General features: G+C 39.0%; 2 protein-coding genes across 2 annotated transcripts; one reads left to right on the forward strand and one right to left on the reverse strand.

Annotated features, from left to right (window-relative positions):
• Positions 1-12,279: 12,279 nt before the first annotated feature.
• Positions 12,280-13,378, reverse strand: LOC135794215 (inactive phospholipid phosphatase 7-like). The gene is made up of 4 exons (XM_065305418.1): positions 13,163-13,378; positions 12,968-13,102; positions 12,812-12,911; positions 12,280-12,754 (listed from the first exon to the last, which is right to left on the reverse strand). Exons 1-4 carry the CDS (start codon positions 13,163-13,165, stop codon positions 12,354-12,356), a joined length of 639 nt encoding a protein of 212 aa, XP_065161490.1. The 5' UTR covers positions 13,166-13,378; the 3' UTR covers positions 12,280-12,353.
• A 532-nt stretch (positions 13,379-13,910) lies between these two features.
• LOC135794214 (uncharacterized) lies at positions 13,911-15,741 on the forward strand. The gene is made up of 3 exons (XM_065305417.1): positions 13,911-14,002; positions 14,058-14,220; positions 14,294-15,741. Exons 2-3 carry the CDS (start codon positions 14,112-14,114, stop codon positions 15,673-15,675), a joined length of 1,491 nt encoding a protein of 496 aa, XP_065161489.1. The 5' UTR covers positions 13,911-14,002; positions 14,058-14,111; the 3' UTR covers positions 15,676-15,741.
• Positions 15,742-16,323: the final 582 nt, after the last annotated feature.

Below are 16,323 nucleotides of genomic sequence, written 5' to 3' on the forward strand. Positions count from 1 at the left end.
TTTAACTATGCACGACTAAAGCACCATAGTTAATTATTACAGCTTTATGCGCCTTGTTACACACCTAATCATAGGAACATTTGAAAATATGCGCGAAAAATTGCACTTAACGGTTTACAGCTTAAAGTTTATTTCCCTGCGAAATGAAGAATCGTAATGCGTGAAAACCGCAGTCGATGTCTGACCACGTTTTTTTTTTCGGTTGTTTTTGATCATTTTCGTTGCTTTTCCCATTGATGCACCGAGAAATCTGCGGGCGGAGTCCAACCGCAAACAATTACGGTTCGTCTGATCTGTAGCCATCAATGCGCGAAATACGTGCGGATTCTGATTTACAACTAGCGAAAATAAGCGTGCGGAACGGTGTTAATTAATAAATTGAATTAGTCACACTACGGAATTTGCGTGGAAAAGATAAACAATTTTTATTTTATAGAAAAATAAATTTGTTTGAATGTTTCAGTGTTCAATTGACAGTGACACATATGAAACAGCTGAATTAGATTCGCAGTCACTATGGTAGCTCCTTACTGGTTATAATAGTCACTAAAGTAACAAAGTAACGTGCATTTAGCCGGCTGACAGCGAGCATCCCATTACGATGAAACGCCAGCCAACTCGAAGACTTGACTACCGAACGCACGAACTGAACTTATTACGACTTATTATAACCCTTTCGTATACAAGGCAAAATTTTATTTTGATGATTTAGATTCTAGTGGAGAATGTAACACTCGGTATGTTTGTGTGAGGCACAGAAGTCCCTCTCGACTCGTTATTAAGCATTTTTCCAATTTTAATTCATGCCTCGCTCCATCCATCTCTCATGCCTCCTGCCCGATAGAAACGGCGCAACACACAAGATATGAATATTTCTGCATCCTGCTGGACGGACGTGTGTGCATTATACGAAGCATCCATCCGTACGTAATGATTGCGGATCAATCATTAAAGTGGTCAAGTGGGATGAGCCTGCGCGCAGCAAGAGAGACGAACGGCACCATCTACACGCCATCGAAATATCAAAACTCATCAATACGCATGAAATAAAAGACAGCCACGTACAATGCAACATGCAGCACTAGATGCGGCGGATGGAGAGAGGCTTCTGCTGGCTGCGCAAATTGATGTTTTATTTTATTTCGCGGACGGTCATTACGAATGCCGTTTAATGCGGCAAATTAACATGCGCTGGAGAGAAGTAGGAAACCCAACGCGGATAATTAGCGACCACGGCGACGCGAAGAAACTGTATCGAGTTGCAAATTGCAAATCTAGCCTAATCTTAGATATAACCCAGCCTATAACAACGATGCGCTGATAGAAAAATTGCGAAAACCTGCTGCTGCTGCATGTTGTGCAGAAGCAAGTTCCTAATAAGTGATAACGATTACACACGTATCATCCATCTTGGAGTGTGCATCTCGTGTGATGCCTGCACGAATTCAATTCGATCGCATGCGAGTACGAGTGCATGTAAACGCGAAATAAACGCACATCGAGCCTGCAAGGTTAAAGCAACAAACCGGCGAACGTTTAATGTTCATTCTGCTCGGGGGGCAATTCGGGAAAGAGGCAAAAAGGACGACCGGCATGCACGCACGTCAATGCCAAGAGTACCAAACACACAAACAGAAAGATTCTGTTTATTATACTTGTAAACATTCAAAAACTCTTCCTTTTTCCCAAATTTGTGGTTTTGGAGGTTAGGAAATGTCAAAGAAGCGCAGATCTTAATTTTGACAGTCATAACCTTATTTTTCTACTATTAAACAACACCAAACAACAATATTGTGATAAAATCAAGACAAAATAACAATATTATGTTGCAATTATGTTATCTGCATTGGAATTTTAAGCTAAATATAGTGTTTTATTAGTAATTCGCCAGACAATTATTGCATTAATTTCTACTGATTAACAATAAAGTCGAAAATACTGCACAAACAAATATTCTACGAAAATAAGAGCAATATGCATATAATATTAATAATTTTCACAACCGCAGACATTCGAAAAAAGCAATCAACAACGTCGAAATAATCCGAGAGACAAAACTGAGACAATAATTATGTGATGCAATTGCTGTGACGCACGCTCGCGATTGTTTTATTGTGTGTCCGAAAATGCAACAATAACAATTCGTGAATGCGCTGTAACGTTGTCGTAGGTCGCAAACGCAACGCACTTAAGTAGTAGTGGTGTATTATACTTACTTGTGAGTTGCGAGTTGGAGAGTCCAATACACCGGTTTCGTTTTTACGCCTTCGTTTTTTTTTTCTCGACTCAGTCATGTCTCAGATCAATAAGGATGAGCGCAGCAGCGAGCGCTCGAAAATAAAAACGCGATTACATTATGAACGCGGCGAAAACAAATAAAATAATATAAAGAAACACAACATCAGACTCAGTCAATACAAACACGCATTGTCGTAGGTCATGCAACAAATTGTATATGTATGTGTGTGTATGTGATTAATAACAAAAGTGTTGAACCGACGTATGACAAATGTTAATCAACATACACGCTCATTCACGATGCGATGTTATGTTAATGTAAATGTCGCTCGGTCGTGTGCGCGCTCGTCGCTATCTTGTTTGCGCCGCGACGATCGAGCGACAACAAACAACGACAAACGGCGAATGACGATCCTCTAACTGACCTAGACCTACACACGCCGGCCACGCTGCACAATTGTTTACGAGCGTGTGTAAACGTGCGTGGAGCACTCCACACGGCAGGAAATCATGTTTACTAATTTACCTTAACTTTACTTAACTTCTGGAAATCTCATTTCGAGCTTTGAATGAATCGAAAATGAAACCGAAAGTGTTATGTGGACTCCACCACGGTCTCGAAGTGATTTGTGTTTTTTTGTTGTTGTTGTATAGTTGTGTTGTTCGTCTCCTTCGACTCGTTATTCTTCTGGTTGTGGTGGTCGGATGCTCTCTCGGAGTGCAGTGCGACCTTGAGAAGTACATCTGCCGGTGCCGCATCCTGCCTGCGCCTGTTTTGTTTTACGCTGCGCGTTGCTTTTTTTGGTCGTGTTTTCGTACCGGTCTTGTTTCTCGCATCATGGCTGCGCTATAGCGTTGCTTCATTTAGTTTTTTCCGAGCACACGGTTTGATGTTCGAAAGCTGCTAATTCATTCGGGTGGAATAGATCAGTTGGACACCGACGTGTTGCGGATGGTGAAAAAGCTCGGAAAGAAGCGAACGTGCGCGCGCGCGCACAGGAAAATTAAAAACGAAGGTATAAACGGAGCGTCTAAATGCGAATGCATCGGCGGCGAACGCTGAGTAAATCCGTGCATCCGCCGCCCCGATCCGACTGCAATCAAGTGCAGCCTTGCCATTCAGCCGCCGGCCGAGCGTCTTTACACCGAATGCTACCACAATCAAAGCAGATCGTTAATAAACATCGCAGCCGATCAAACATCGCATACATGCAACCCAATATACATAAAATCATAACCAACTTTTTATACACACAATGTTATAGCTTATAAGAAAAAAGATTGTTTGTATGTTGGGTTGCGTCAACAGCAAGTGGATATTCTTAATAGCGCAGCATCGTCTACGTGTTTTTTTTTTCTTCTAATTTGTAAGCGAAACGCTGGTGCACGTTCTGTTTTTGCACAAAAAAAGAGAACTAAAGTAAACAATGCAAATTCAAATTTAAATTAAAATCTTGATGCACAAATCTAGCCAAATAATGAAGTGTTTAATGATCGCAGTTAATTTCCTGAAGAATTTTCTGTGGTTCAACGACAGTTGATGATTTCGCAACAAAAAAACCAAAAACAGAGATGGCGGTTTCACGCATTCGCCAGGATATTGCTATAATTTACGCGCAGTAAACAGAGAAATGACCGGAATAAACAACGGAACAGCACCGTTCACAGCAAAAACCGATGCATCGTGCGCGGAATTATAATAATCAAGCGGAAGACATTTTTTTGTATACGTTTTGTGTTCAAAGCTCATTGCGTTATATTTATCCAAGCGCATTGATTGGTAATTTATTTCTGTTTAGTTCAATTGTAATTTTTAATATGCAGGATTTCATTAAGTGTTGAAGTGACGCGCGCGCCTGTTGTACTCCTCTGGTCGTTGGTCGTTTTTCTCCGGCAGGAAGCGGAGCGCATTAACAATTTTAGACGCGACATCCGGCCCAACTTCACGTATCCAATCCGTGTCTATAAATGTAGCGCCGCCACCGCCGCCGGTAAATCGCGGGCGGGCGTCACAATGTGTCGCATAACTCTTCGGAAACGGACGCCGTCGCTGAGGATCATGATCGACGACCGACGCGCAACGAAATAAAAAATTATGCACCTTGGGCAATGTCATTTTCGGAATTAGAGAGGCAAAAATATAAAAATAAAATGTGATTATCTCTTCATTAACATGACGTGCTCAAACTGGTAGTGCAAGTATCTCTAGTAATAGTTTTATAGAAATTGCGCTCTCAGAGTCTTAAATAAACTAAGAGTGTAATTACGCCGACTTGTCTCGGGACACGTAGAATGATTTAACTCTAAATATAATGTTCTCACGCGTTTTTCTGCCCTGTTTTCTTTTTTGTTAGTGCCAGAGCGCAGATAGGGGCAGGTGGATGGTGGACGCGCACATCAAACGCTAGGCGGTCACTCCGCATCATCTCATCGCCGTTCGGGGTTATTAAGATGAGATTTTAAGTACGCATAATCTACATACATTAATAGTAAGTGCCTTTTATAGAAAATAGCTATTGCGGATGATAAAAATTACCCTCGGCGCATACAAGATCGAGAGTGGATTGCAATTGTAAAAATGAAGTAATTCCGAAACGTAGGCATGAATGGCAGGCGGATGGCTAATGAATGACTGCAAATGATGCTCGTGATGGACAGATCAAGACGGGTTTGTGCGCGTCGACAAGTTTAACAAGTATCAGAAGACATTTAATTAAAGACTACGATCAAGGTATTGGTATGACATTATTGCATTGACGTTTATACAATTTTTTTCTGCTCTTTGCGTAAAAATATTATTTTATAAACAAAAATAGTAATTATGTGTGACTTAGAATTAATGTAAATTAAATTTTATGTTTTTTTTAATCAAAATTTTAATTTTTAATTTTTTTTTGTAAAAATCTAACCTAGAATCCTAAAATGACAGTGAACGTTGTTTGCATTGACCTCTAGGGAGTAAATTCCACACCACCGAAATATTTCCGCTCGAATTGTGATTTAATTTATCTCTTGCATATATCCGTACGATCCGAACGTGGAAATGCATGATTTATGCGGGTTTTTAGTAGTTTTTGTCGGCGAAGAAGATTTTTTCATCGCGCCGGTCGGTGCTCTTCGGTCGTCACGCCGCGGCGCGCCGCGCCGTCGAAAATGTATTTTAAGGAGGTTTAAATCCGTACCTAGGGCACGTCGCTGGCGCGTTGCGCGCGCGGAACACAAAGAGTTCTTCTCTTTGGAGCCCCGACGCTTTTTTGCTCCTGCACCGCGCGCGCACACTGCACATTCGTCTGTTCTCGCCCAACAAACGAAAATAATCTTTTAATTACTGCGCGGCGTACACCGACATGAGCAAAATGAAAAAAAAAAAACACAACGGCCAACGCCATATCATATACGGGCAAAACTGCACACGCGTAGGCTGCGTACAAAAAGGATGCGAGTAATTACGCTAAACTAGGTTGTAATTTTTAACACTTGTCAAATATTTAACTTGCCGACGATTAATCAATATGTATATACTTAATTATCGAACGTTGAGTGTAATTTGTTTACGAATAATAACTAAGACAAGGCAAGACGAGACACGGCTAATAACTCTTGTTTTCTGTTGAAGCCTGCGACAATAACAAGAAAACTAATCGATAGATTATTTTGTTATTGTTATGGCGGCTAGAGTTTTATTTTAAACTTCATGATATCAAAATTTAAGCTGCAAAACATGCAAAAAACAAAAAAAATCAAAAAATATTTTTTATGACATTTTTGTAATTTTTTAGTAAAAAATTTACGTGGTAATATCAAAAATTAAAGAAATATGACTTAAGTTTAATATACATGTGTATAAAAGTGTAGTTAATAGAATTTCCATGAAAAAAAATTTGAAGAATCATAAAAACCTTTCTGCTAATGATTTGCAAGTTTAAAATAAATGACGAATTTCCGAAAGCAGCGTGCATAATGAGTGCGGTCGGGACATTGGAGCATTAATTACCGAACGCGAAACGCGAACGAGACGCGCAACGAACGTGTTTGTTATTTATAGCTTCTTCGCGCCGACATCATAGCTGCATGCACATCTCAGCCATCTCTTCTTGGTGCGTGTGTGTCGTCGTGGTGCGTTTTTGCGCTACGTTTTCTGCCACTTGCATTAATGCTGCTGAGAAAGCCCCGGCCACCGGGGAAGAGATGAATGTATTAATTATAACATTAAGTTGACTTTAATTGACTGTCGATCTTTAGAACAAATAAACAATAAACAACAACGCGAAAAATCGCAAAGGATGCGCAAAGTGTTATCGCCTATCATTCATTAAGCTCTAACTTGTATATAAGTCGGATTCAAATGACGAATCAAAAGAAAAACCACAACCTATAAAAGGATTAATTTTTTGCGAATATTAATTGCAACTGCTTTGCGCATGACGCCGGCAACACAGCTTTATAATTAACTCATTCATTTATTTGTTACTTTTGTTTTTTTTTCGTCCTGCGCCTGCTGCGAGTGCGCTGAGCATTGAAAAACTTTAATGACGCTGTGATTATACGCAGCGTGCAGCGGCGCAATAAAATCGATTCGGAAATTTAAAAATTCGCCGCTGAATGCGCGCACTCTTTTACCGCGCGCACGCAACTTAAGCGCGCATGCTGGCGGCGACCGATTCGCGAGTAATTGCAAATGCGACGTAAATAAGACGTGCGCGCCTTAGTGGTTACTATTTTTGTTCGCTCACAGTGTGCGCGCAATTTGAGTCAATGGCACTTTTATCTATGGTCAATTATCAATGAAGTCCGGCGCTACCGATCGATCCGGCGAGAGCGCAGTAAACGGCACTACCTTCACCTAGGCAGAGGTACCTAGGACAACGGAAAACACCTAGAGCTACTTTTCCTATTTGCATACAGACGTGAATAAATTTATTCCACGTGTTACTCATGTTACCAACTGTTTAGAAAGTAAATAGGAGGAAAAAAATTGATTTGAATGGAATTATTCAGTATTTACTCACAAATCAGGTGAGAAAATTAAATTTTAAGATAATTACATGAAGATTTCACAGTTGTTCTGTTTTACACAATAAAATTTCAATTGTATTCGACGTTTAAAGGTTTTATAGGTTAAAGGTAGTTTTGTTTGCGCCCTCTTTTAACCGAAAGTTTAATTTCCTTTCAACGGTTTTATGTGATTTAAATTAATGCCATGCTTCGTTAACTCCCAATTTCCCAGTGTAGTTAATGCAAATTAAAGCCGATAGTAGTCCGATAATATTCTATTAGCGTCTAATTCCGCCACGCTTCTTTGGGCGAAAATTTTAAACGCTGCGCTCGTCACGAGTCGCACTTTTACACCTCGAAAATGCGAGATAATAAACTAGCTCGCACAATGAAAAATGGCTGCGGCAACGACGCCGCCAGAGTACGTTCGAAGGTAATAGACGAAGTGAATGTTTGTCGATGGTTTATTTAATGGTTCTGCGGGCGCAATGGTCTATTAGCGTCGACATGAGCATGAGTAGCACAGAAGTTGCGACGTTTCGCGTCCGCTGAACGAAAGGTTGCGCGAATTCAACACTCGGGCAGAGAAAGGGAGTTTGACGCTTGATGCAGGAAGTTGAGGAGTCGTGATGTCGAGCACGAGTTGCGCGCAAGAAAGAAAATTCGCGTTCGGTTAGCGGATTATATTAATGAATACCTACTCTGCGCCGATCAACATCCACATGCACATTGCACTTCGCGAGAAGGGCCGCGATTAATAGAGCGAGAAGAATGCTACACTTTTACGATTCATTTGCGATGTGCAAAGGATGTGAAGAAGACTACAGATGCAATCATTTTCGAAAAAGGTAAAAAAAAAAAACGTGCAGTAAAAATGTAAACAAGCGCCACGCCAGGTAAACTAGCGCGAAGTATTAAATCCACAGCGAAGATGAGCCGGAGAGCAAAGGTAATTTCCGGAACGGGCCATTTGATCGTCGTTATCGTCGTAAAATGCAATTTTACGCGCACGCAGTGATAAAATAAGGCGAGAAATAAAGCAATCGCCAGCCAGCGCGCGGCACTAATAATTATATTCGTTAACAAGTAATGGTAATTAGCATCGATAGCGACAGAGTCGGATGCCGTTCCCGCTGTGCAAATACTCGGCGCGATGGCTTCATAACAACCATCGACGGTGCGGACGTAGAAGAGACGCGCAAAGATGCATCGATGATGTATAAATACATAGTAAATAAGAAAATAAGCGAAAATTAAAAACAGAAGGTGCAGACGATTGCAAATTGGATTTCTCAAAATAGGTTATACATGTTTGCTATAGTTTCAGTCACGTGATAATGACAGAAAAATACCTAACCTATAAGGTACCGCAATAACACACAATGCTATAGTGTAAATGTTAAAAATAAAAATGTTAGATGTTAAACATCGCTGCAAGTCTTGTCTCGCATGAAGTTATTCGCAAAGCGACGATAAAGTTAGTAAAGTTTAGTTTCGCGGCGTGCGCGCACATTACCAACACGTTGGCACGTCCTCAGTCTTCGTGTCTTCTTCGGCAAGACACACCAACACGCATCATGCGCCTCGTTATCTATCGCTGAACTTGAAACTTACAACAAGCACAAGTGGAGAGCAGTTGCATGTCGATGGCGCTGAAGATGCACGACTTGCTGCACGCCATGTACATTTTATTTTACACAAGAAACGTGCGTGCGTCGTTAAATGCGGTTAAACGGGCGCGGCCAACACACACTCAGACGTACGCATACACATCTATTACACCGTGTTTAGGCAGCTACCGGTGCGTGTAACTATTCCGTCCTGCAAACCATCTTCTTGTTCATGAATGAAACGCGAAACGAACGTGTGAACGGTGTAAACGACGCACGTGTAACTTGTCATATTGATATAATTTAATAATTTGTTTATATTTTTAATCAGAATCAAATATTTTGTATGCAGAATAAATTTAAATAAAGTTTGTAGGCAAATAATTTTTTTTTTGATTGTGATCAATGCACACGTGTGTAGTACAAGCGCATGCAGTGCATGTAGAAGTACAAGATGTACTACTTGTAATTAATTGATCGAATTGTAAATGTTGCCTCCTCCGGCTGGAGAACATCTTAGAATTCTTTGTCGGATGCGCTCGCGGCGTCCGCGAATCGCAATTACGCCGCATTACAATTGCGATTGCGCGCGCGATCAATGTGTAAATTGCATTAAAACGGCGTGCCACGACGCACGGGCGCACAAAGAATGCCGATAATTGCTTATTGATACTATTGATACATTATCGCGATGCGCCGCGCTGCGTTTGCAAAGTAAAGCAAAGCTCGAATGCGAATCGTACGTGCAATCATTTTAATTATTGCCAATGCGCATTGCGCTGACTATTAGAAACGCACGCCGAGTATACTTAGGCACCAGCGACTGTCGGAACAATTAATTATAACTTAATACAGATTAATCTTAAAATAGCAGCCAAACAGGAAATTGTATGTGCTATACATAAACAAAAAATGTATATAAATATGCATTTTGATTCAACTAATTATCTGTGCTGCAAATAAATGTCTTATAATTTTAATTACAGGCTGCAGTTGAAAGTGGAGTATTATTTCCGCTGCAAGCACACATTCTAAATTCGCGCATTTTATCGATCGCGAGTTTAAATTATATTAGATAAAAGTGGATACAGGTTGATTTAGTTGAGGCGGTGTGGTTGGTGTGTGTTGGACTGATTGACAGGATTGTAAACACATCCTGTATATTGTCCTGTGTACATGGTACCGTTGCACGTTGGCGAGGTTAGTTCTCGTTCTCAAATAGTACTTAGACGGAAAGGCGAGCGGAACGCCGTGATTACGCGATATTTAGAAGACGTTAATCGACATATAATGCCTTTATAATTCTAGCGTTCGTCGCGGCGAACGTTGGAAAACGTATCTATCGCTGATATAAATAAATATATGCGATATGCAATGAACTATGGCCATTAGGCATCAGGAATAACTAAGGTAGTAAACAAACTTCGATCGCGGTTATTGAATTTTGCATTTCTGACCAGAGAATAAACTGTTTCCCTATCGTAAAATTTAGAATTTCAGTTTTCTTAACGAATAATAAAGAAATTATAAATTTTTCAACTGTAAACAAATTATTGACGTATGTACAATTTGTTTCTTTAAATAATATTTTGTGTTTACTATCAAGAAGTTGTAACTGAAAGTTTTCTTCCAAAGAAAAAATAAAGCTTGCCTACAAATGTACTTCAAATATAATATTTTGAGCAAGTTGGGAGGCATTTCGGGCCCCCAGCGAGTTTTCGTTTTCATTAATGAAATTGCATAATGCGTGGCGGGTGTAATTTATCGCCGCATTGTTGCGGCGGGTCAAGTTTATTCGCACTTGAAACCAGGACCAAGTGCGAGCGCACGATGAAAACAAGAGCAGAAGAGCACCGGGTTCATATCGCGGTGCAGCCCGCGTAAGCAAAGCGAACAAAACGGACACGATCGTGATAGCAGGCGAGACGCAGGCAGCAGGCAGCAGGCGCGATACGTGCTCGCGATGGCGGAGGAGCAAAAGGAAACGAATGCCTTCGGTAGGCCGCAGCGACGCGCGACCAGATATACGACTACGTGTAGAACCTGCTCGGCTTCTGAATGAAACTGTTTTGATGCCTTTATTTGCCTCTTCTGCTACTATAACGATAAACGTTTTGCTTACTATGCGGACCGAGTGTGGCAAATCAGGATAGAATTTAGATTACTTGCAGATCAAACTCACCAAAACTCTTAGAGTGACTAAAACATTAAAATAAATAGTTTTGTTATTTTTATAAATTTAAATAGCTTAAAACGCTAGTTAATGTGACTAAAATGTTTAAATTATTATTAGACATTAATCAGTAAAAAGATAAATGCCTTGAGTTATGTTTTTTATCCAATTTTGAAATGCAACAAAAGTTACACATAAAAATTGTAGTTGTTTGGAAAATGTAAATTACCATCTGCAATATTTAGAATGTTTTACCTTTTCCAAGTTTGTCCAATATATTTCTTTGTCGATTTTGCATCGAAACGCCGCGCGCGCCTCGCGTCTTGCCTCTTTCGCACGCGAAATGCACGTTTTCATCCCTGCGCGTGCATTTTCCAACCCGCCCACGCCGCGGACGTGCATCCTTATCGCTCCCGGTCTTCGGCCGCGTCTTGGTATGCGTACCTTTATTGATTTTTCCCTGACCTCTTTCCGCCGACGTGCAATGCGCTCGTTTCGCATGCACTTGAGTTTTCGAGCGCGCCGCCGCCGACACGCGAGAACACATAGTCCTAGTGATTCGAGTCTCGCCGCTCATGGCCGATTCCTGAATGAAAACTGAATGCAACTGCACCACAAAACAACGAATAAACCACCGAGACTCACAAACAAAACTTCCGGAAAGAAATTAAAGAAAAAGACCGTTCCGACGTGGTGTAGCGTTTAATTAAAAAGACAAACACGAAAAGTACGAAGGCGTCGAAGTGGTTAGGGTGCTGCCTTACAAATTGTATTCAAGATTAAATTTCAGTTATCTTAGACGTAGTCTAGTCTTTTTCAAATTTCTTTCATTTCTTTCACTTTATAAAATACGAGAAATTCTATATATTTTTGGAAATAATTTTAAATAAATGGTCAAATGATATAACTAGCGCCACCTATGACTTTGCGCAGAAACTCTAAAATTTATTATTACTACATTATTATTTTTAAACTCTTATTTGAATCTAAAAACAAAATAATGGTATATTTTTTTATTTCATAAGTTTCTTTAGGGTATTGTCTTGGTTTCACTAAATCAGATTTGATTGAAATGGCCATGCTAGCGACGTCTATGAACAGTCGTCCAAAGTGCTAAACTCATTCGATATTATCAAACAGGAGTCCTATGACTATTTATAATCTTTAACTAACAAGGGATAAAAATGTTAGAGGCACGAAACCACGAAGCCTCGAGACCTTCTTTCGCGAATTATCCTGTACCCAAAAATATTTGCATGAAAATACATTTAAAATATTACGTTTATAATAGTTATAACCCAAAAAAACATTTCAATAACACAATTAATATCCTTACTTCACACATGAAAATCTCCTCCATCCAATTTCTCGTCGGATAAGTTATTCATAAGCCATTTTGCAGTATCGTCGCTGACATATAACACACCCAGCAGCAATCCAATAAAATTTCCCAGTACAATTCCAGCCACAACATCAAGTAAATGATGTCTCCTTAAGAGTACTCTGCTCACACAAACAGCAGCACACCAAGTAATAATGAAAGGCTGGAGTAACAATGACAACGGATGAAGCCACATGAAAAAGAAAGTGACAAATACTGCACGACTTGCATGCCCTGATGGAAAACTGAAGACATCTGGACCAATTTGACCCAAAGCATCATCAGTATTTGCAGCTGGACGACGTCGTCGTGTGTAAGCCTTGATAAAAGCAACAAATAAAATATCCAGTGTTAAACCTAAAAATAATAATTATTACTATCATTACAATTATAATTGCCAACTGACTCATCTACCAAGCAGCATGTTTATTTGCATTTGAATCAATGAAGGATCATTGAACAGCCAAGTAAAACAAATCCAGAATGCAAACCAAGGAATTCCATGACAGGAAATCTAGAATTTTCAGTCAAATAAAACCATTAATGATGAGTTTCTTAAAATCAATTTACCTCTAATCCTTTAAAATAGGTTTTGCATTTGTCCAATGGGATGATTTTATTGGCAAGCACATAAAAGTGTTTAGTAATCTCAACATCTTTATCAAGTATTTTCTTGATTGCAGGAGGTACCTCTCTTTTAGGAGCCTAAAATATCAATTTTTATAACAATTATTGAAAAGCTAAATGTAAAAAATTATAACTTACCATTTTGTAGGGTTAATAAGTCCAAATAAAGTGCCAATAGATCTTGCTATCACATTCAATCGAATATAGTTTCAATTAATACTTGCTTCTGTCCATAATTATCTTCTTTGGGTTTTATCTATTCATATGACCACGCAATCTATTCAAAGTTGTGACTAGTGTGACAAAAATAGCAAAACACTTCAGATTTTATGACATGTCACATGTTAATAAAGTTGCCTATGTTAAATATAACTACTCTGCAAAGCCATAGGTAATTCCACGAAGGTCATTCTTCCAAAATACAAATATAAGAATTTCAGTGTGACTTTTATCTAAACTGAAATTCTGATAACAAAATTTTTTCAAGATAAATAATACAAAATAAGGTTTTCTCAAATATTCTGCAATTTTTACAATAAAAACTTGCAATTAAATTTTAATTTATGTGAAGTGCTGAGATTAATCTTGAGAGTGCACAAACTAGATATTATCAATAGATTTAAGATTCTATTCATTTGTCTGATTTAATTTTAAATAACTCCTCAGACAACAATGATGCTAAGGCAAATTATGAGTTTGGTGATTTTATCTATTGCCATAAAATACAGTGGTACGTAAGAATTATATAACTTACTATTTTTTTTAACTTATTTATTTAGGAGCAAAAGGATATCTCAAAATTTTGTCGCCTATTTTAATTCAAGAAGGAGCAACGTTAATGAATTATATCTACTTTGATACTGCAGATACAATTGTAACAGATTGTGCGCTTAGTTTTGTTAATACAAATAATGAAACTGAGAGTGTAGCTTTAACGTTAGTTTCGGAAAAGTAAAAATATCCGGAGAAATAAAAAACGTAAGTTATTGAAAAATTATTCTAAAGAAAATTTAGTAAAAAGAAATTATTTTAGGATGATATTAAGAAACGAATTAAACCATTATTCCGGAAAACTTGTGGTTTCACAATGACCGATTATGCCCCAAAAGATCCAACATTGTTTACTCTCTCATATAGTTACAATGAAAATGGTGAAAAACTCAACGCTAATAAATCGTTTTCGGTGGACATCTTTGGTAAAGTTATATCTATAAACTTATCCTTCATTTTTAATAAATAAAAAAAACCACATTTTCTTCCTATTTACAGATAACACGGTGAAAGAAAAAAACAAAACAGTAATCGTTGAACTCGGCCAGAGAGCAACGGTCGATTGTGGAAATTTTGCTTCAGGCCTCATCTGCATGCTGATAAATCCATCTGGCGTAGTTTTTAAACATGAAAAACATTGCGAGCTTCACATTGAGCATGTGACTATGCAAGATCTCGGCACTTGGACGTGTAAAACAGGTCTGAAAAACAACATGGCAGCGAACATTGATTACATGACGTTGGAGCTGTTTGATGACTGGAAAATGTTGACTTGGTACAATGAATCGAACGGGTATGGTAATGTGGGTTGTCATTATTTAAGCGGTGCAAGACCCGATTGGTTGCCTAGCATTAAAACAACATGGTGTCAAATGATACGTCCGGATGGAGAAGTTTTCACCATTTCAGAACAAGCAGGTGCTACTGAAAGATATTCAACTTTAGGCACAAATTTAACAGATCTCACATGTCAACTTGAGTTTCCTCTACCAATTGCCGCAAATGAAAAAGGTTCTTGGAAGTGTTTCATAGCTGATTCCGGTGGTTTCGCTCTGGTTGATATTAAAAATAAGAACCAAACAGAATCAACAAATAAAATACTTCTTACCACTCTCCGGGCGTCTGCAAAAATTGCTTGTAATGTTGACTACAGTTCCGAAGATTGTTTTTTAACAGCCCCCAATGGAACAGTCTATGCAGGCGGAAATAAAACTAACTTTAGCGCTGGTTACTGCAGTGTTACTGTAAAATCAATCAATGAAACCGATTTAGGTGATTGGAAATGTCACTTTTCTCAACCTATGGAAGCTAAAGACGAGATAGTAATCATCCAAGTCATGCTTTACGATGATTTGAAGACATTAACAGCCAATGTGGAAATTAACGAAGGAAATTATCTGGAATTGATGTGTAAAGCAACTTCCGCCATTGTGAACTGCGCGTTTCAAGACCCATACGATAACACGTATCACGTATCACCAAAAAAGAATTCCACAGCTTATACAAAATATAAATACGTTGGCAAAGGATTGAATTACGGCGAGTGTGGGATTATTATCAGCAATGTGAAAGAAGAAGACAGCGGGCGGTGGAAATGTTTGACTCGTCTCAATTCACCAGACGCCAACTTGGCAACAAAGAGTTTATCTAAAAACATGCAAGTAGTGGTTATTCTCAATGGACTAACTGTTGCATCTACAATAGGAATTGTTGCTGGCGTTGGCACTGTGTGTTTGCTGTTCCTTGGCGGTTGCTTTATCTTAAAATGGCGGAGAAATAAAAAGAAAAACAATGTGACAGAAAGCAATTTAGAGGTTCCTTTAAATCAGATTGCTAGAGTTATAGAAATCAATGAAGAAACATCCACAGCACACATATAAATTGTTTTTTTACTGCATTATTAAAAATTAAATAAAATACATGTATAGTTGTTTGCATAACACAAACATATTCATTTTTATTCATATTTTCAGGAATAAAGAATTTTTCTTAACCAAAAACCGGCTTGTTGGAGCTACGAAGAGAAAAAAAATCATAAAATAATATAAGAAGAAAGTATGTCAAAAAGGATACAACGCAGGAAGAGCATTCTCCTTCCGGGCATGGCGTCGTCGCTCCGTCTCGCCTGATTAATATGCAAATTTCTCACTTTCAGCCGACGTCGCTCTTTACCGACACACATCTATTATTAACGCCCAAGATTACGGCGTGAGCCCTCACACAATAGCAAGATTCAACGCGAGGCAAAGTAATTGTGATATTTACTCATCTCCTTCGCGTAGCAGCAACATCATCGTTCCGCCGTTGACAATCAAACTGCTAACTAATTTATATTAATCGCATCAGCGCTGCTTTCACTTTTTTTGACGCTCATATATTTCGCTTCGGTGTGTTTTGTGTGAACGTTGAACTTGCTGCGGTCGTAAACATTTTCCATTTTCCCTTCGTCGGCGTTTTCGTGCTCGCTGACGTCATGAGTTCGAAGGACCTCATCGAACGCGCGTGCTCTGACGTCTATCGTCTGAATT

This window comes from Atheta coriaria, unplaced genomic scaffold (assembly GCF_025399875.1).
Source record: "Atheta coriaria isolate IRGN ID8LTWV9N9 unplaced genomic scaffold, Caltech_Dcor_3.1 hic_scaffold_6_pilon, whole genome shotgun sequence".
Taxonomy (NCBI): Eukaryota; Metazoa; Arthropoda; class Insecta; order Coleoptera; family Staphylinidae; genus Dalotia; species Dalotia coriaria.

Excerpts from the sequence above, each read along its gene's own strand:
- LOC135794215 (XM_065305418.1), bottom strand. Across the intron at positions 12,912-12,967 it reads CCTATTTTAAAGGATTAGAG|ATTTCCTGTCATGGAATTCC; the intron begins GTAAATTGATTT and ends TGAAAATTCTAG. Across the intron at positions 12,755-12,811 it reads GCAAATAAACATGCTGCTTG|GTTTAACACTGGATATTTTA; the intron begins GTAGATGAGTCA and ends TATTATTTTTAG.
- LOC135794214 (XM_065305417.1), top strand. The coding sequence starts at position 14,112 with ATGACCGATTATGCCCCAAAAGATCCAACATTGTTTACTCTCTCATAT. Across the intron at positions 14,221-14,293 it reads GTTTTCGGTGGACATCTTTG|ATAACACGGTGAAAGAAAAA; the intron begins GTAAAGTTATAT and ends TCCTATTTACAG.